Below are 17,255 nucleotides of genomic sequence, written 5' to 3'. Positions count from 1 at the left end.
GTTTTAAATATAAAGTTATATTATCAACATTTTTAATTAAAAAAATACTGAAAAGTGGGCACCATAAGGAATCAGGAATTATGAAAAAGAGATACCAATTGGTATCAATAAACACAGCTGCCTACAGAGTTCCTGCAATATCCTTCCCTCACAGACCTTCAGTGAAATGTAGATAAGTGATGGTACATAACAGAATAGTCATTATGAGCATCAAACTCTATGAAAACTATGCATTTGAAAGATGAATTTATGTTTCAGTACAAAGCACAATTGATATTAAAACAATATTAAGTTTATGCTGTGTCAATATTCTTTAAAGAGTGAATTATATCTACTTTCTCTTAGAGCACTGCACACCTGACTCACCTTTGCTGCCTTTTCCCTTTCTTTCTTTCTTTCTCTGTTCCTTGCTTCCATCAGCAGCAGGTTTCCCATCTGATTCATGCTCAGGATCCTCACTGCAGGGAGGCTAACTCTGCACTTGAGTACAAATGCTAAGAGGATGACAACACTCTACTAATTAGTGTAAACTGTTTCTGCCTAAGAAAAACTTACTTACATTTCCTAAATAACAATCTAGGCCATTCTACAGGGCACTACAGATCTACCACAGGTTGGAATAGATGATCTGCAAAGGTTGCTTCCAGGCCAAATAATTCTATGATTTCCCTGAAGACAAAAAATAAACTGGTAGAAATCAAAAGCAGAAAAGTATTTTGGCATACCTTCTTCCTGAGGAGGGAAATTATAAGAGCATGTAGTGCTTGGAAGCATAAAAACTATTAAATTTAAAAACAAAGGCAACATCATTCTAGCTGGCATTAAGAAACAGTAGAACCATACAAACAGAGCAAAGAAGTCCTTTAACAGATAATATGAGAACAAAGCAAAAATGGCTTAGGCTATCAAACAAAAATTTAAAGAGGCTACAAGTGAATGCAAAAAAAAAAAAAAAAAAACCAGCAAAGACATTGGCAGAGGGAAAAAGCCACCTGACCATTTCCAGATGCCATGACTAACTGGACACAGCTTGAACCAAGAGGGTTTAACAGGCACCGGGGAAATACTTCACATCCTCCTCAGTAAAATCACCTTTGACTTAAATATAGTGAAGGGGTTTTCCACTTGTTCTAAGTAATCATAAAGAGGTAAAAATAACCTCATTCTGTTTGTCCTGTTGAATAGGGGATTAAAATAACTGGCAAGGCTTTAAGTCATGAGCTTGAGGTGGATTCACCAGGTCACAATTGGAAAGGGAGAACTGCCAGTCCTTGATAAGCACAGCAATTACCATTCTTTTATATACAGAACCACTCCAAGGGAGTACAGCTTCCTTAAACAGCAATAACAGCATATCCTTTGATTTATACAGCAGTCCTGCAGCAATACAACCAACATCCTGTTTTCATCTTAAAGTACAGCTGGGCACTTTGTCTACAGGCTTTATTTATCTGAGTCCCCATAGCTGAGTGCTTTGTCATTATAAGAAACAGCACCCTTCAACTTAGGAGCATTTTATCTTCCTGGTTCCTTCCTCATGAAAATTCTTACATGGTACCCACCTGACCTATAGAGCAAATAGAGCTTTACTGCCAACTTTGACACAATGTGACTTAAGTTTATAAATGTTAACTAAATACAGTAACACACTTCTCCCACCCAAAAAGTCACATAAAAAATCCACCCAAGAAATTTCAGACAAAAAAGGGTTTTCTTACTTCATGGATTTCAAAGGAAAGGACAAAAATATCTAAGCTGCCAGATCTCCTAAAGCCTGTAAAACACAAATTCCTGATAAATGAAACCAACTCTCTAAGTTCATCCTGGATTTAGAAACTTTCCCTGAATAGAACAGCAAATCTCTGTAAAATGCCTAAAAGAATATATGTCTAAAACATCTGATCAGACATAGCATGGATTATTTAATAATTCTGTATCCTGTGTTATCACAACAGTCAGAGCCCTGACAGAAATGCAGTATTTTCCACATTCTTACCCATGAAAGTAACCAGCCAAATAGCATTTTGAATGATTTACATGCTCATACTCTGTAACCATGCAATAACTGATGAACATGCCATTCACATGTTGTCACACTCTAGAAATAGAAAGACTAAGAGTGCTTAACTCTACCACTTTATTTGTTCAAAAGTTTCAGAAAAAAATTGTTGCTTATTGAATACATTAAATCACTAAGAACTTATAAAATGAGGAAACTTCTGCTAGCTATATCTATAAGACATCCACATTTTTTACCCATTTATCCTCAAGCAAGTGGTAAGTTGCATATCAGCACAATCTCAGTGAAAACAAAGAGGCAATTACTAGTACCAATATAGGGCAAATTAATGGCCCTGATTCAAGAGCAAAACTTGGATTTGTCTGGCCAGAAAACAGCCTGTGGTAGGGGCAAAGAACAGGCAAAATTACTGCCAATGCTGCGCAGCAGAAGAAGCCAAAGTGACAAGAATGCAAATCAGAGTATCACCTTGAGTACTCCTGTCCTTAGTGGTAGGAGACAGGTCAGGGACAAGCTGCAGATAGTTCATTTGCTAAAATCTCCAGAATTTGTCATTATTTCCCCACAATTAACTGCAGCATATCAGTGCTTCACATGTTGTCATAAAACTGAAGCTAGCAAGTGGAAAACCAGAGCAGTCAATCCGGATAACAAGTTCATGAGTAGCTATCCATGCAGATTATAGAAGCAGAACAAGACATAAATAAGGGAGCACTAAAACTCAGCTGCAAATCTGTGAACTTTTCCAAAGTTCACCCTCACCCTGCTGAGTGAAACTAAGTGTCAGTAACCTAAAGCACATCAGCCTCCCCCAAGTACCACATTTTCTCTCTCCCAGTAAGTATGGGTTGAGGTTTGAATGCTTCCCAAAAGAGGAAATTCATGAAAAGAACTCTGGCTTTATATCGGAGAAGAGAGTGAAATTATGGCTAATGGCCATGCCACTGTTCTTTTGGCACACATAAAATGACAATGATCAGAATTTTAGAAATTTTTATTACACAGATATAAAGTCACTAGCACAATGCTGTTAGCTTAAAGCAGAAAGGCTCTTTGGATGCAGAAATTCAAAGCTGACACTTCAAAAACATCACAAACTACAATACCCTAAGGTGACTACAAACAAACAAAAGCCTCTTCTAACATTAAAAACAGAAAAATGAACTACCCCAGACTTCTATGATTTGTTTACCAGCAATTCTTCTGACTGAAGAGGAGACTATGAAGTTGCAACAAACTGAATCTATCAGCTCAACAGCAGGAGTAAACCTACTCAGTTGAGACCAAGACACACAAATTTCCTTCTACCTGGAGACACCATAAGGGAGGGAGAGAAGTATGCTACTTCTGTCAATTATTCAAAATCCAAACAAAGAAACAAAAAAATGGGGGGAAGAGGAAGAAATAATCTCCACATCCAGTGTCAGATCTTTAAATCAGCCTTTCTCACAGACCAAGTGACCAAGTCACTTCTTTCTTGCTGTCACTTCAATATTTAAGTAAAAATATTTGTTAATCAAAGTCACTGGCAAATACAATGGTACACAATAGTGGTACAGCTACATCAGTTAGAGAATGTGACTCACATTTTCTGATGGATCTCATTTTATCATCAGAAGCCAAAAGTTTTTTAAGTTAAGTGACTGTTTACAATTCCAACCAATGCTATGCAGTGTTTAGCCATGCCCTTCCCTTTTGTCTTTGATAAAGGATCACATGGTCTTTTACAGACAGATGGGAGATCTTTCGACCATGTTGAGCATTTATTCACATGATACCACAAACTGACTCAAGGAAACAGTCAGTGTATGATTGAGATGTGAAATATGATGTGACAGGATGTGGGAAAGGCCACTACATTTCCAGATATCATTAAGCTTTAAAACTTATTTTTAAATGAAAGTTAAAACATTATAAAGTATTTCTAAACTTGGAGCTTTTTTTTCCAAGAGTCATAAGGACTCTTTGAATACTTAACCATTTTTCCCTACTGAGAGTATGTTGCTGGCAAATTAATTGCACTCTTTTCTCAATGAACTAGGGCAGCATTTCACAAAAGTGTTTCTATATTAAGTTGTTAAAGCTCTTCCAAGTAGCCCTGACAAACATTTTTACAAAATAAACAACTCACTGGACACATCATTTCCTACTGTCCATGTCCACCATGAGCAGGAAGAGGCAGCACCAGCCTGTCAGAGAATACACAGATTTCATTCAGGAAATGCAAAGCTGTTCTTCTCTAGTGGAGGCAGAATGCAGGACAGATGCCTCTTATGCAGAGGGGCAGAGTGCTCACCAACACTACAGAGATCCTTCCACAAGAGCACTCAGGCTACACCAAGCCATTTCAAAGACTCCATCTATAGGAGTAGGATGGTATAGGATGAAATCTCAGCATTTATGTTATGCGTCATTATTTCTATGTTATGTGTCATTATTTCCAAACAGCCTCAATTCTAACATAAAATCTTATTCTGGATTAAGTACTGGCAAGTAGTACTTAAAAAAAATTCCTGTAAACCTGTTAGCTGGCAGGCTTTATATATAACTATAAAAGCCAGGAAAATTTTGGGGTAAGTAAAAGCAGGAAGAAAACCTAACAACAGGAGCCCATAAGCAGTATCTTAAAGAACACCATCAGAAAAAAACAAAAAACAAGGACCAATTGATTTGTTTGAATATTTCTAAAACTATCATAGTACCACATCCCTATTTTTTTTCTAAAATAAATCATTGTATACTTTTAAGGCTTCATCCAACATTTACAATTCATTGCATTTCTCTCCTTTATTAACTTAAGATTTATGGATAAAGATGTATTACAGCAGTGTATTTTGGGAGGAAGACTGGAAAGTTTGTAAGAATGTTTGGGCAGCAGAAATATAAGACCAGTCAAAGAAAGATGCTTAGAAATCAGACAGCGATTCCAACAGTTCAGACAGTGATGTCAGATCCTTATTACTTTTCCAAAATAAGCCTCTTCAAACTCTCTCTTACATCCCTCACTATCAACAACCAGCTCTGAAGAAGTGCTTATGAAATGCTTTGGTTTTCCCTATCTTCTACATTTTCACCTTGCTTTTCTACAAAAGTGAACCAGCACTGCCTGGTGTATTGAGAATATCTCAACAATACCTAGGACAGGATAGGGGGAATTTTGTGCCCTGCACTGCAAAAGAACTATCAAAACAAATCACAAAAATTATCTAGATTCCAAAATCCTCTGATCCCTGCACATATCACTTGGCAGAAAACCAGAGCCATCTCCCTACTCCAAGAAAAAGCCCCAGTCAACCATCAGGAAACAAGAAAGAAACATGAAGAAGCTGAAGGAGTAAAGACCCATCTGACCCATTTCCATCAGTTCATTTCTACAACAAATTCCTGATAATCTATATTATATATTTATATATATATATATATATAATTCTGAGAAAGGACAGCATGTAATTCATGAATAAAATTACTGCTACTGGCCCAACAAAGTCATAGGTAAACTCTGACTTGCTTGAATAAAGAAAAAAAATTCCTATTTCATGTCTGTAGCTATCACTGCCAGCCTTGAGACCTCAGTTTCAAGTCCTGCAAGGTCCAAGGCATTACTCAGCCATAGATAAGCAAACAGATGAGATCAGCAACTGCAAAGACAGTCAATGTCCCCACTTCAAAATGCCACACAAAAGGGCCTGGGAAACCTTCTCCCCTTCAACAGTGTAGTGAAAAATATCCTCAATGCCTATATAAGTACAAGGGAATAAGAATGCAATGAGCTAGGTAAAACAGAATACACCATTTTTAAACACAGAAGCATATTTATAAAAAGAAGAATTTATAGTTTCAGAGTGAAGATGGGGAAGAGGAATTAGATACAGGCAGAATGGGATAGAGGCGGGGGGAAAAATCATAGGAAAGACTAAGCTGCAAGGCCAGGCTTTTTCTAAATGTGAAGATTTAAAAGAATGCACAAAGCCAGAATGCTAAAAGATCCACTCAACTTGCTGGGTTCTTAACCCTTCAGGCAAAAACAAAGTACATCTTTCTTTAGTAGTAGCTGTAGACTTAAAAACTTATTTAAGACTGAGCAAAAAAGAACTTCCTCCAAGCAGTGAGTACTTTAAAAAGTGAATGAGGTAAATATAGCTCAAGGAGGGTGCCAAGGATGGAATTAGTGAGGCTGATTTGTAATGTGGGTGGAAGGAGAGAATCAAAATTGCAAGCAAGGGGAAGTAAGAGACCATGAATCAGAGACCAGCAGAGGATCCAGAAAAGCTTAGGTCTGGAGACTTCAGAGGGTAAATGGAAAAAGCAATAACTCTTCAGAAATGAAAATCAGGAACCTGGGAACAACTTTCAACATACAATGATACCTGATTTATGAGGAATTAAATATCCTGAAATTTAATCTTTTTTTAATTTAATATTTTAAAAATCAAAGACTGAATTGTGGCATGGGTTGAATTTCTGATTTTACACAAATGCCTTAAAATTATCAAAAAATCCACCTCTAGAAATTCCACCTACTACACTACTGTCATCAACTAACACATACCTTGTTTGTCTTACTAACTAAAGTAAAAAAACCCTTCCATCCATGCACATAATTTCCATGCTCTTAAAGCCAGAATGGTTACATTTTGAATTCTGCACAACATTATTTTTTAAAGAGAAGGACAGAATGTTGAAGTCCGTAGATACTAGTAAAGAAAGAGGTACTTCATCTTTGCCTCAAAGAGTTACACCCAGCAGACAAGTTGTAAACGTTTTTTTCAACCTTGTTACTAATAAATATTTTGGCTCCTCTTTTTTTTAGATCAGAGACAAAGCATTATTCCTCCCACATAGAAAAAGCTTTCAACTTGCTGTAACAACAACAGTTAAACAATAGCCAGCTCAGTAGATTATCCTGTACCTGCAATATTATGCCCGGTTATTCTGTCAGTCAAGTTTGACAGTACAGAAGGACTGAGCTAGGTTTTACAAAAGTCAAGAGCAATACAATGATACTTAAACAATCGGCAAACTTGAATGACAAAAAAATCACAAACCCAACTTGGCACACCATATTCTTCCCTAATACCCTTCAAATTACTTTGATAATTACATATAAAAGATTCTGGGCTAAAGTAACACTACTCTACTGATGGTGCCATTTGCTTGAACATTCTTATTTAACTCAACTCAGCAAAGATCCCAGCACATCAAATGGTGGGGGAGGGGGGACACAGATTGACAAAAAAGCCAAACAAAACAAGCAAACAGTCAAACTGAATGAAACAAAAAAATGCAATTTGTTTTGTGAAAAAAAAAAAAAGTAGAAGAAGCAGCTCCTCCAGACAGCTTTGTCAATTGAAGTCTGTATTAAGGGCAGAGCTGAAAATGCTTATGCTCTTCCTGCTGTACAATGTTTAAAAGTTACCTGTCAAACCCCAGGTATAGAAAATCTATCTGAAGGCCTGACATTAAAGTAAGGTAAAATACCAAAAGGGAAAACTAATCAACAGAAAACCAAGGCCCATAAAAACAAAAAAGAACATTGTTAAATCAATATATCAATAACTCAGGAATATTAGATAGAAAATTGATTTGATTTTAAAGAAAAATAAACATATTTCTAGTGCTCTGCTTTTGACACAGGATTGTCTTTTCCTTGTTGGAGGTTTTTTGTCTCTTTCTGTTGGAGGAAAATTCAAGCTCACTACATTTCTTGTTTAACATAGAGCAACAGTTTGCAGTTTGCATTGTTTGGGAAGGAGAGATTTGTTTGTCTATTATTAAATAATAATATAAGATAAATAATATAATAAATAAGATTCAAACCAAGCTCGATTTCCAGAAGAGAAATAAAAATCAAAGAAGCAGGCAGAAAGTATTTTTAAAACACAGCTAAGAAAACTTCCAAGCTGTACTATTTCTTCAATGAGAACCTCTGCAGAGTTAAAGCTTGCAGCAAAACCAATGCTTTCTCACAGAAGAAAGCTTAAGCCCAGCTAAAAATATTCACATGCTCTATTTTCTTTAACTGAATATAGTAATCCTAACAACCATAGACATGCAGCAGAGTTGACATTAATACAAGTTCCCAAGGGAGATATTTCATAGATAGATTAGGGACTCATCCTTTAACTGCCTATGGCACTCTGATCATTTACAGCAACCAAACAAATGCACATGCCCCTTCTGAAGTGGATAACCTCGTGGCAAATAAAAACAAATCCAGGAACTCTGAATTCTGTAAGAATTCCCATGGTATTCCATTTCTGCATTAAAAAAAACATTTCTTAAGCCACGAAAAAAATGCAGTTATGTCCATCAGTCTATCACATGAAGATTTTAAGTCCGAACACATCTACTGGAACTCCAGTTAGTGTTTAAATTTACTTCATAAAGAGCTGCATTTTTAATTATGGGATCTTACCTCAGGAGAGAATTCAGGTGAAGCATCAAGTTTTTAATTGGTTGCTACAGCTCAGAACAGCATGGGTGATTTTCCCCCTTGAGCCCTCCATTGTTGCAAGCTGCACAGTCAGTTTCCTCCTCATTGTGCTAATGCTGGGCACAGCCACAGAACTCTACAGGAATCCAGGAGCCAACATCTCAGCTTCTTGTCATCCTCTAATGCCCTGACGTCAGCTCTTTTAGAGCTGCACACAGTGACAGTCGCAGTGAAGAGCAACTTCCTCAAACAGCAGACAGCTATGGGAACTTAACTTAGACTAGCAGGGCAGCTTCTGGGCAAGTGAGAGCCAGGTGAGAAGAAAAGAAAGTGCACAATCAGATCTGGTTTAACTTGCAAGCAGCTATAAAAGAGAACACCTGGCATTCCTTGTACCACCTACATTAACACAGCAACTCGTTATACTGACTTATTAATTTCTAGAAAAGAAGAATAAATATTTAGTTGAGCATGCTAACCTTGTTACAGCTCAAAGGGCTGGCTGGATAATCTGGCATCTGCTGTTCCCCAGCACACATAAAACTACAACAGTGGCAGCCCAGAACAGCAGTCCGGCTAGAAAATCCAGCATGCTCAGAAATTTTTTTCCAAGCTACAGTCGAGATAGTCAGAAATGGTACTGCACTTCATGAAGGGAGACCTCTTTAGGAGTTGCCAGATTACAGGAGAAACAACTTGTTTGTGACTTTAAAATATTCCTACTCAATTATTTTGTCTGTCAGATGACAGAAGTCCTGTAAAGACTTTCAGTTTCGTCTGGAATCTAAGGTTTTGGTCTCCTACAATGGACTCTTTTCTTCTTCCACTCAGCACAGATGTGCCTACTCAAAACAAATAGTGATCTTCAGGTCTAGGAAAACACTGTGGTCCCATTTAAAGTAAATAAAAAAAAACCAAACAAAACAGTAACTGCAGAAAGAAAAGAACCTACCATAAGGTAACACCAAAACCCACCTTCCAGTCACAAGCACTTTTTCTCCTCAAATGCTTTTGATACTCATGATACTATGATGCTATGTAGCTCTCATTCTTCTTTTTCACAGGATACCAACACACTTGGACAAAGCTTGGAAATAACTCTGCTAATCTCTATTTGTGTATTACCCTCCTACACATTTTTTTCTCCCTAGTATCCGCATTCCACCCCCTAATGTTTTCTTGATCTCATTCCCACAGCAACACACTCCAACAGGGAACATTACCAGTAACTATTCCATATGCACCCAGCTATGACTTCAGACTTGACAAAGTTTGAGTAAACAGCTTTAAATACAATATTCAGTTAATGGCATCAGTGTCATTCCACTATTTGAGGTTGCCTTGCTTAAGGCAGATACATTAAGAAGAACAACATAATCACCTCAAGAAGTGTTAAGTGTACATTTGGAACTCAGCTGGCAAATTGGCCCCTGGAATGATTAGCATTCAAGTGGCTCCTGATGGGCATCCACCCACAAAGGAGATAACTCCCTGCTTCTAACACCCAGCAAGCTCTACAGTCTCAAATTCTCAAAATTCTTTCCATTTTGTTATTGCTCATTTACTTGGTCTTCATCAGGGTCATGTGGGTGAGAAGAACATGCTAAGTATTATCTTGAAGTCCCAGGTCTAAGAATGAAGCACATCTAAAATAGACCCATTAGACAGACCCACATCTAAGACAGACCCGCTTAGCAGCATGAGCACAAAAGGTCCTGTACTTCATGATAAACACGTGTATACAATGCACAGAGCAATGGAAACAGATAGTTCATTGCAAGAGAAAAACGTAGTTCCACCCTTACGTAAATTTCACCAAATTGAGCAAATTCAGACACGTACTCAAGTCCCCACACCCACTCTGGGGCTGTGGCTCAGGCACAGAATGCTTGATTTGAAGCTATTGCTACACTTGCTGTCCCTTCCCACACTCCACAACAGGAAGGACTTTCATTTATACTTGAACAAACCTGTGGCTATGTTGTGAGCTGACTCAAACGAACACTTGAATGAGAAAGAGAAGGAAGAAAGCTCAAATCAGTATTCCAAGCTTGACACCAGACATTTGCCAAAACTGCGCCACAGCTGACGCCTCTGTAATGTGATTGAAATTATTTGATAAAAACTCAGTTACATGCAAGAGAAAAGGTAAATTTCTTGGGTTTTCTGAAAACATCTCTTACTACCGGACACAACCCTGGAAATCATGTGAAAAAGACATTTCCCCTGTTCTCCTTACATTTTTCAACTACATCCACTACACCAAGCAACAGTGAATGGGAACCTGAAGTCACACAGGAGAAGTGATTCTGGCACTAAGATAATCAAAGCTGTTTGGCCCCACCCCTTTCCCCACACAACCAGCTCCATCTTCAGCCCTGGAGAGCAGCTCCATCTCCTAAGCATGTTTTTGTTAGACACACAATGATAAAAACAAAGGGGGTTTGTGAGCTTGGGTAAAGCAGGTCAGAAGCTGTTATTTTGTATGTAAGCATACAGCTTTAAATATGGGAACAAATGAAATAACACAAAATTCTTAGAAACATTACAATTGAATTAAAGGTGGATCTCAACAGGAAGGCTAGTATTACAAAGGACATCAATATTACCAAAATTCACATTTGCTCCAATATTCTAATGGCATATTAAGCGATAATACAATTCTTCAGGGTAAAATCCTGTGTCAAATAGTGACATCTACTTGTAATGAAAAAAAAGTATTTACTCCAGGTTACAGGACTGCTGTCCAGCAACAGTAGGAAAATTGTGTTCAGAAGGTAGGATACCAACTACAGCCACTCCTTTTTTTTATTTATAAGTATTAAATCACACATTTTCCTATTATTTCATAAAGCAAATTCAGCTCTGTGATGAACAGGAGTAGACTTTGTCAACTGGCCTGGCAGGAGCTCTGTGCCCTGAGTGCTGCTCAGAGTCAGGCTAAGATAGATGAGCTATAAAACTCCCTAACTGTCCAGCCAAGTTTCTCTTGCCAGCAGAAGAATGGCCAGCCACTTACTGGACACACCTCCTATTCATCATATTCCAAAATACTCCAGCCAGTTGCTGGGCACAGTCTCTATTCACTATATTATAAACCAAAAGAAAAAAAAAATCCAGGAGAGGCCATTTTTTAAAAAATCTTTTCTTATTTACCTTGAATGTACAGAGAGAATAACATGGGCATGTTTCTCAACAAATTCAGACAAATATTTTTGTCCACAACCGGTTTTAATAAACAATTTTTCAATAGGAAAGCATAATCCTGCACGCAACAAAAAAAAAAAGATACGACAGGATTCTTTCCCAAAGCTTGTCCCCATAGATCTGATAACAAAATTCTGTATTAAAGAGCCACCAGTGATGAAGTTATATAGGAGTTCCAAGTTTTAACTAACATCAGTTAGTTAAAACAAAACACTACCTTCTTAGCAGTTAGCATAAACAAACTTTCTCAGCTGTTTAGTTACCAGCAATTACTCCACAGAACTTCAAACAGTGATTTAAGAATACATTGGCTGGAAAAAGTTTTCAGCTGCAGATTAACAACATTTTCAATCTGGCTAAACAAGCAAAGAAGAAATGTAATGCAGTATATTACATCATTTGGTAATACATTTAAAGAAAAATGCTATTTCAACCAAAATTCTTCCCAGATTGCACAAATTTTCCTATCATCACAGAGTAGGAACAGTAACTGCATACTATTAAAAAATGTATCTGTGGACTATTTTCAGTAAAACTGGGAGTTGTCTTCTTTTCTGGTATACCCACATTTTTTTTCCTCAAATCCAGCACTTCACGAGCAAATGAGACTATCTTATGGAAATAGTTAAGACTGTCAATAAAGGACTTTTGTAGCAAGAAAGGCATGGCAATTTGATTTTCTAAGTACTAAATTATATGTAAACAGCTGATAAAAGTCCTGAAAATCTCTCTGCAGGGCTAATGCAATGAGCAGTACTATTGGCTACATGTATCTCAAAACTGAGAAGTGGATGCTGGCAGATACTTGCAGTCACATAAAGGGAACTTAGATGTCAGGCAGCAGCCAAAATTCCCTATACCAAACAGCTTTATAGCAGGCAACAGGCCTGGAGGAACTGTCAGAACAGCCAAAGTTTTAATTGTGCCTTTTTGCTTGTTTTTAGGTTCACTTGCTCACAAGTAAAACTGAAGACTTCCAACACTAACTGTTTTTGCCACTCCCTAACCTGGAAAAGAAACCTATTATCCTTCACTCAGTCCTTCCAACTCTGCTGAAGTACTTAGAGTCTTTAAAATGCAGTAATTATCTATACTATAATTATACCTTCTACACTGATTAACAATATAAAGTCAATTTCTCAACAGCTCCATATAAATGTGGAATGGTGACAAGGCCTTAAGTGAATAAATACCATTTATGAGTCCTCCATATTCACTACAGCCATGGCTTCAAACTGATTTGATTACTGCTGCAAATACTACAGTAAATTTCCATCATCTACACCTGTTTATCCTGTAGCCGCTTGGTGAGCAACTCAAGTAACCCATTTTTGCAAATAGTATGGAAGCTCCACAAAAACGTTCATGTTAAAAGATACACCCACCACGTATTTTGTCCATTCTATTTACAGATAACTTCAGCAGTCTTACCAGTGTTTTGATTCACTCCAGTTCCCAGTGAAGTCACTGAGTAAACTAATTTTCTTCAAACGTACCTGACTAGTTAAGGAAAATCCTCCTCCTCCCAGTCTATAACTGGGGTAGTTTTACGTAGGATTTAAAAAATATTTTCTTTAACGTTAGATTTTCTACTACAAGCAAAACAAAACCAAAGGGGCTTAACACGTAAAAAGAAACAAGCCAGCCCTTTTACTACTCCAAACAGATGCTGCTTGTTTATTTTCTTTTCCCCAGCGTCGGCAGTTCCCAGAGCACAGAGGAGGGCGCAGCCCTCCCAAAGCGCCGCCACTCTCGCCCAGAGAGCTGGAAATTGACTCCGCACACCTAAGGATGCTCCGACCGGCAAGCGCTGACCTGCAGTGATTTGCCAGAGGCGCCGATCCCGGCAGGTCCCGCAGCCCGGCAGAGGCACCGGGACGGCAACGCCGGCGGGCGGGTTGCGGCTCGTCCCTGCGGGAATTGCCCGCGGCGCGGGGCCGGCGCGGCAGCCGCTGCTCGGCGGGGCACGGCCGGACGGGCAGGTTCGGCAGCCCCTGCCGGCAGCAGCGGCCGCGGTGCCGTCGAGGCAGCCGTTTAACGGCCGCGCCGCTCCATCTGCCCGCGTCCCGCCCGGGGCTTCCGCCTCCCGCCGCCGCAGGAGCCCCGGGCAGGGGCACCGGGAGCACGCCCGCCCCCGGCGCTGGGAGCCGCCTCTCGCCGCTGGCTGCGTCCCAAGCAATGCACCTCACAGCCGGACGCGCTCAGCCCCGGCCTCCCCGACCCGAGCTGCCCCCTCGCTCTCACCTCACCCAGCCCCGCACGGCCCCGGCTGTCCCTTCGGAGCCGGGGGCGGCCGCACTCCCGCCCGCGCCGTGAGCTGTGCTTACCCGGAGGGCGGCGGGGCGGCCGCCGGCCGAGCGCGGCCGTCCATACCGGCGGCCAAGGCAGCGCAGGGCGGGCGCAAGCCGCGGACCCGCCCGCACAGCCGCGGCTCCCCGCCTCACCTGCTCGGGGCGGGCTGAGGAAGGCGGCCCCGCTCCGCAGCCCCCGGCACCGCCTCGCCCCCGAGCCCGGGCATTTCCCGCTGTTTACGGCGCGGACACTGGGCGCCTGCCCGGGGCGGCGGCCGTGGTCACGGCCTGCGCCAGGCTCCTACAGATCGCGGAACCACACCTTGGGCGTAGGAGAAAAAAAACACAGAAGCAAGGGAAAAAAAAAAAAAAAAAAAAAGGGCAGCAAAACCCAACTTCGCGACGAGAAACTTGAAATGCAGAACCTTCCCCGCTCCGGCACGCACGGAGACAGAGATTGCCTGTTCCCGTCCCAGCGCCTCGCTCCCTCCCTCCCGCCCCCACACACCCGGCTGTCCCCACACACCCGGCTGTCCCTCTAGCTGCGGCCGGAGTGGGGACTCCGCTCGGCCTCGGCCGCGGGCTGTCAGCGGCCAGCGGGGGCAGGGCCGCTCCTCTCGGCTGGAATTTTCCTCTCCCCGAGCGAAACGTCCCGGCGGCCGCCTCGGGCTCAGCCCTTTCCCATTCCAGCCACCAGGGCGCGAGGCAAAATCCCCACAGGTGGGGAGAGCCAGGCGCGGAGCTCGGGGCCGGGACGCGGGCGGACCCCGCGGTGAAGAATCAAACTGCTCTGGCCGGCCATCGGGGCTGCGCTCCCTGTGCCCGCTGCCGAGCGCGCCCGGGACTCGGCTGAGCCCCACCGTGTCACGGGTGTCGAGCTCCCGCGGGCAGGAGTGGTTCCGGGCTGATCTGAAGTTTGCTCGCTGAGCATGACGGCACCTCAGCTTTTCTGTGCAGTAACAACTGAGCAGATCGGGCACTAATGCGCTGCATACCTGTGTCAGCACAGAGTGCCGTTCCTGCTGACCTGTGGGACTAGATGGCATTGGCCAGTACATGCAAGTCTTTATACAGGTAATATTTTGCCCAGTGTTTAACCAAAGTTGAAAAATAGCCAGCGTCAAAGCATTTATACCTTTCTTTTTTCCTCAGTAGGAAAAAAATTAGAACGTTGCATTCAAGTCCTTTGTCTGACTAGTTCTAAGATTATATATCTGGAAAAATTAATATAATTGACCATTTGATGTTAATATTCTTCATAGCTAGTGTAATACTGTATATAGCATTGTAGAGATACTGTACTTTAATAACTTTGCTTCTCCCCTCATATGCCCTTCTCATCTGCAGTGTGCTTCTTCAATAAAGGTTTTCTTTTGCTTTTTCACTGGAGACTAACCCTGAAGCCAGCTGTTTTGACAGACTCTAGAGGTTATTCACACCCAGAATAACCACATGCCATTATCAGGCACACCCTATTAATCTGTGTATGTTTCTTAAACCAAAAAATTAATCACTGGTGAGTCAGATGCATTTTCCGTGGTCCAGTTTTCAGAGGGGTAGTGTTCAATGAATTGATCCATCAAGGCTCTCAGGAACAATTTCACTGAGGACCTTATGTAAGTTTTGGACCCTTTTCTCTTTTGACAGTCCACTTTCTATTCCCACACTCCTCAAATTGTTTGGCTACTTCCTAGGTTAGGATGAAGGTTGATAAATTCTTTTACATGTTGACTGTTCCTGCAATCAGGGCACGGTAAACTAATGCTACAAAGTGAATGCAGAAAGTTAAGTACAAAAGAATTCTCTGCTTCCAACCAGCTACTTCTTCGGCAAAACCATTATGTGACAGCACCGTCTGAACTAATGAAACTCCCACACTGCAAAGGTGTGAGATGACTGAACAGTATAATGATGTTTCAGCTGAAGACCCTGTAGCTGATTGTGTATTACTTAGAATAATTACACGTGTTGGTGTCATGTCACCACCAATAAATAAGGAGGTGTTGTACCACTCCCTTTGAAATCTCATTTGGAAACCAATATATGCTATAGTCTAATTCTTTTGGCAAGTATTAATGCCACAAAGATTGCAATCTATTGAATAGCTCCTATGTGCTCATAATAGAAACTCAGCAATGCTAGGCAGAAAAGTGACATTAGGGAAATAACATTAAAAAAATTATTAGTGGTGACTGTTTCCGATAGAGCCTGGGGGATTACCTAAAAAAGAAGTTCACTGAATAATGCCAATGTCACTTTAAGAAGGGAGAGGTTATGCTTATTGTCTTACACTACCACATGTCTTACTCTTATCTCAGTTGTTAACTACACACATCTGAAACTCTGATCACTAGAAACATTGTAGGCTCTAAATTTCAGTACCTGCAGGCCATGTTCTGCAGTGGCAGTTTTACAATAACTAGACTTAAAATAGATGGGGTTTGAGGTAGTGGATATACCATTTCTCTTCAGGGTCTCAATTTTTTAGAGACAGATTCTGTCCTATGGCACTTTGTTTCTTTATCAATAGGAAATCAGTTCTGTGTTCGAATTTCAAAAGATGTTGACAGAATCAAATGCTATGTTTAACATTTTTCTATTTTTATAGTTTCCAACTTTGTCTTGAGCTGAAGACATTGTTCATACAAATCAATCATAACTCTCATACACAATAAACAGAAGGCTGCATCAGAGAATACCAAGTTAACACACTATTCATTGTCTCTTCTACTGAATAGCCAAAGGAAAAAAAAAAAAAAACCCACAACAAAACCTTTCAAGTTCCCTAGATTTTTCAAGCTGATCCATGAAGATAGCATTGTAACAATTAATGAAGTGGTAGGTTATTAATTACACCGTTGCAATAATGTCATCTTTTGTCCATGGTTAGAGGTAAAACAATCATTTATCTGGAGGCATTAATCCATGTGGCAAGCTGCCACCAGCCACACTTGGTGAATGTACTCAGTGCTATTGTATATTTAGTATAAATGTTTGCAGATTAATACCCAGTTCTGATTACTGTTAGCATAACCTTCAAATTTTGCAGGTAGAGAACTGCTAATGGCAACTGATATTTGAAGGAGAAGTTCTGTCTTAGAGACAGGAAGTTCCAGGTATATTACTAACTATGGGATTTTTATACAAGTTAAATTACTAAAAACAAAGCCTTGCCTGTTCTAAAAAAGCAGCCATATCCCATGGCATTTTTCATAACTGTCAGAGGTTGTCCTAGATGGCTTCAGTACTTCTGGTTGCCCTCCTCTGTTCAAGAGGTTGCCAAAAATGTGAATACAAATATCTT

The 17,255-nt window shown here is 40.5% G+C and overlaps 1 protein-coding gene across 3 annotated transcripts in view; it reads right to left on the bottom strand.

Moving 5' to 3' along the window:
- Positions 1-14,258, bottom strand: part of COBLL1 (cordon-bleu WH2 repeat protein like 1) — a 74,310-nt gene extending 60,052 nt beyond the window's left edge. The window contains exon 1 of one of the 3 annotated variants that reach the window (XM_077181484.1): positions 13,988-14,258. In XM_077181484.1, coding sequence (XP_077037599.1) covers positions 13,988-14,031 — 44 coding nt within the window. In that variant the 5' untranslated portion in view covers positions 14,032-14,258. Of the gene's footprint in view, positions 1-8,435; positions 8,567-13,987 lie in introns of those variants that run through there. The other 2 variants (XM_077181482.1, XM_077181483.1) reach the window with 2 other exon arrangements.
- Between the last annotated feature and the right edge of the window lie 2,997 nt (positions 14,259-17,255).

Source organism: Agelaius phoeniceus, chromosome 7, assembly GCF_051311805.1.
Source record: "Agelaius phoeniceus isolate bAgePho1 chromosome 7, bAgePho1.hap1, whole genome shotgun sequence".
Taxonomy (NCBI): domain Eukaryota; kingdom Metazoa; phylum Chordata; class Aves; order Passeriformes; family Icteridae; genus Agelaius; species Agelaius phoeniceus.
This window is presented reverse-complemented; position numbering and strand designations above follow the sequence as displayed.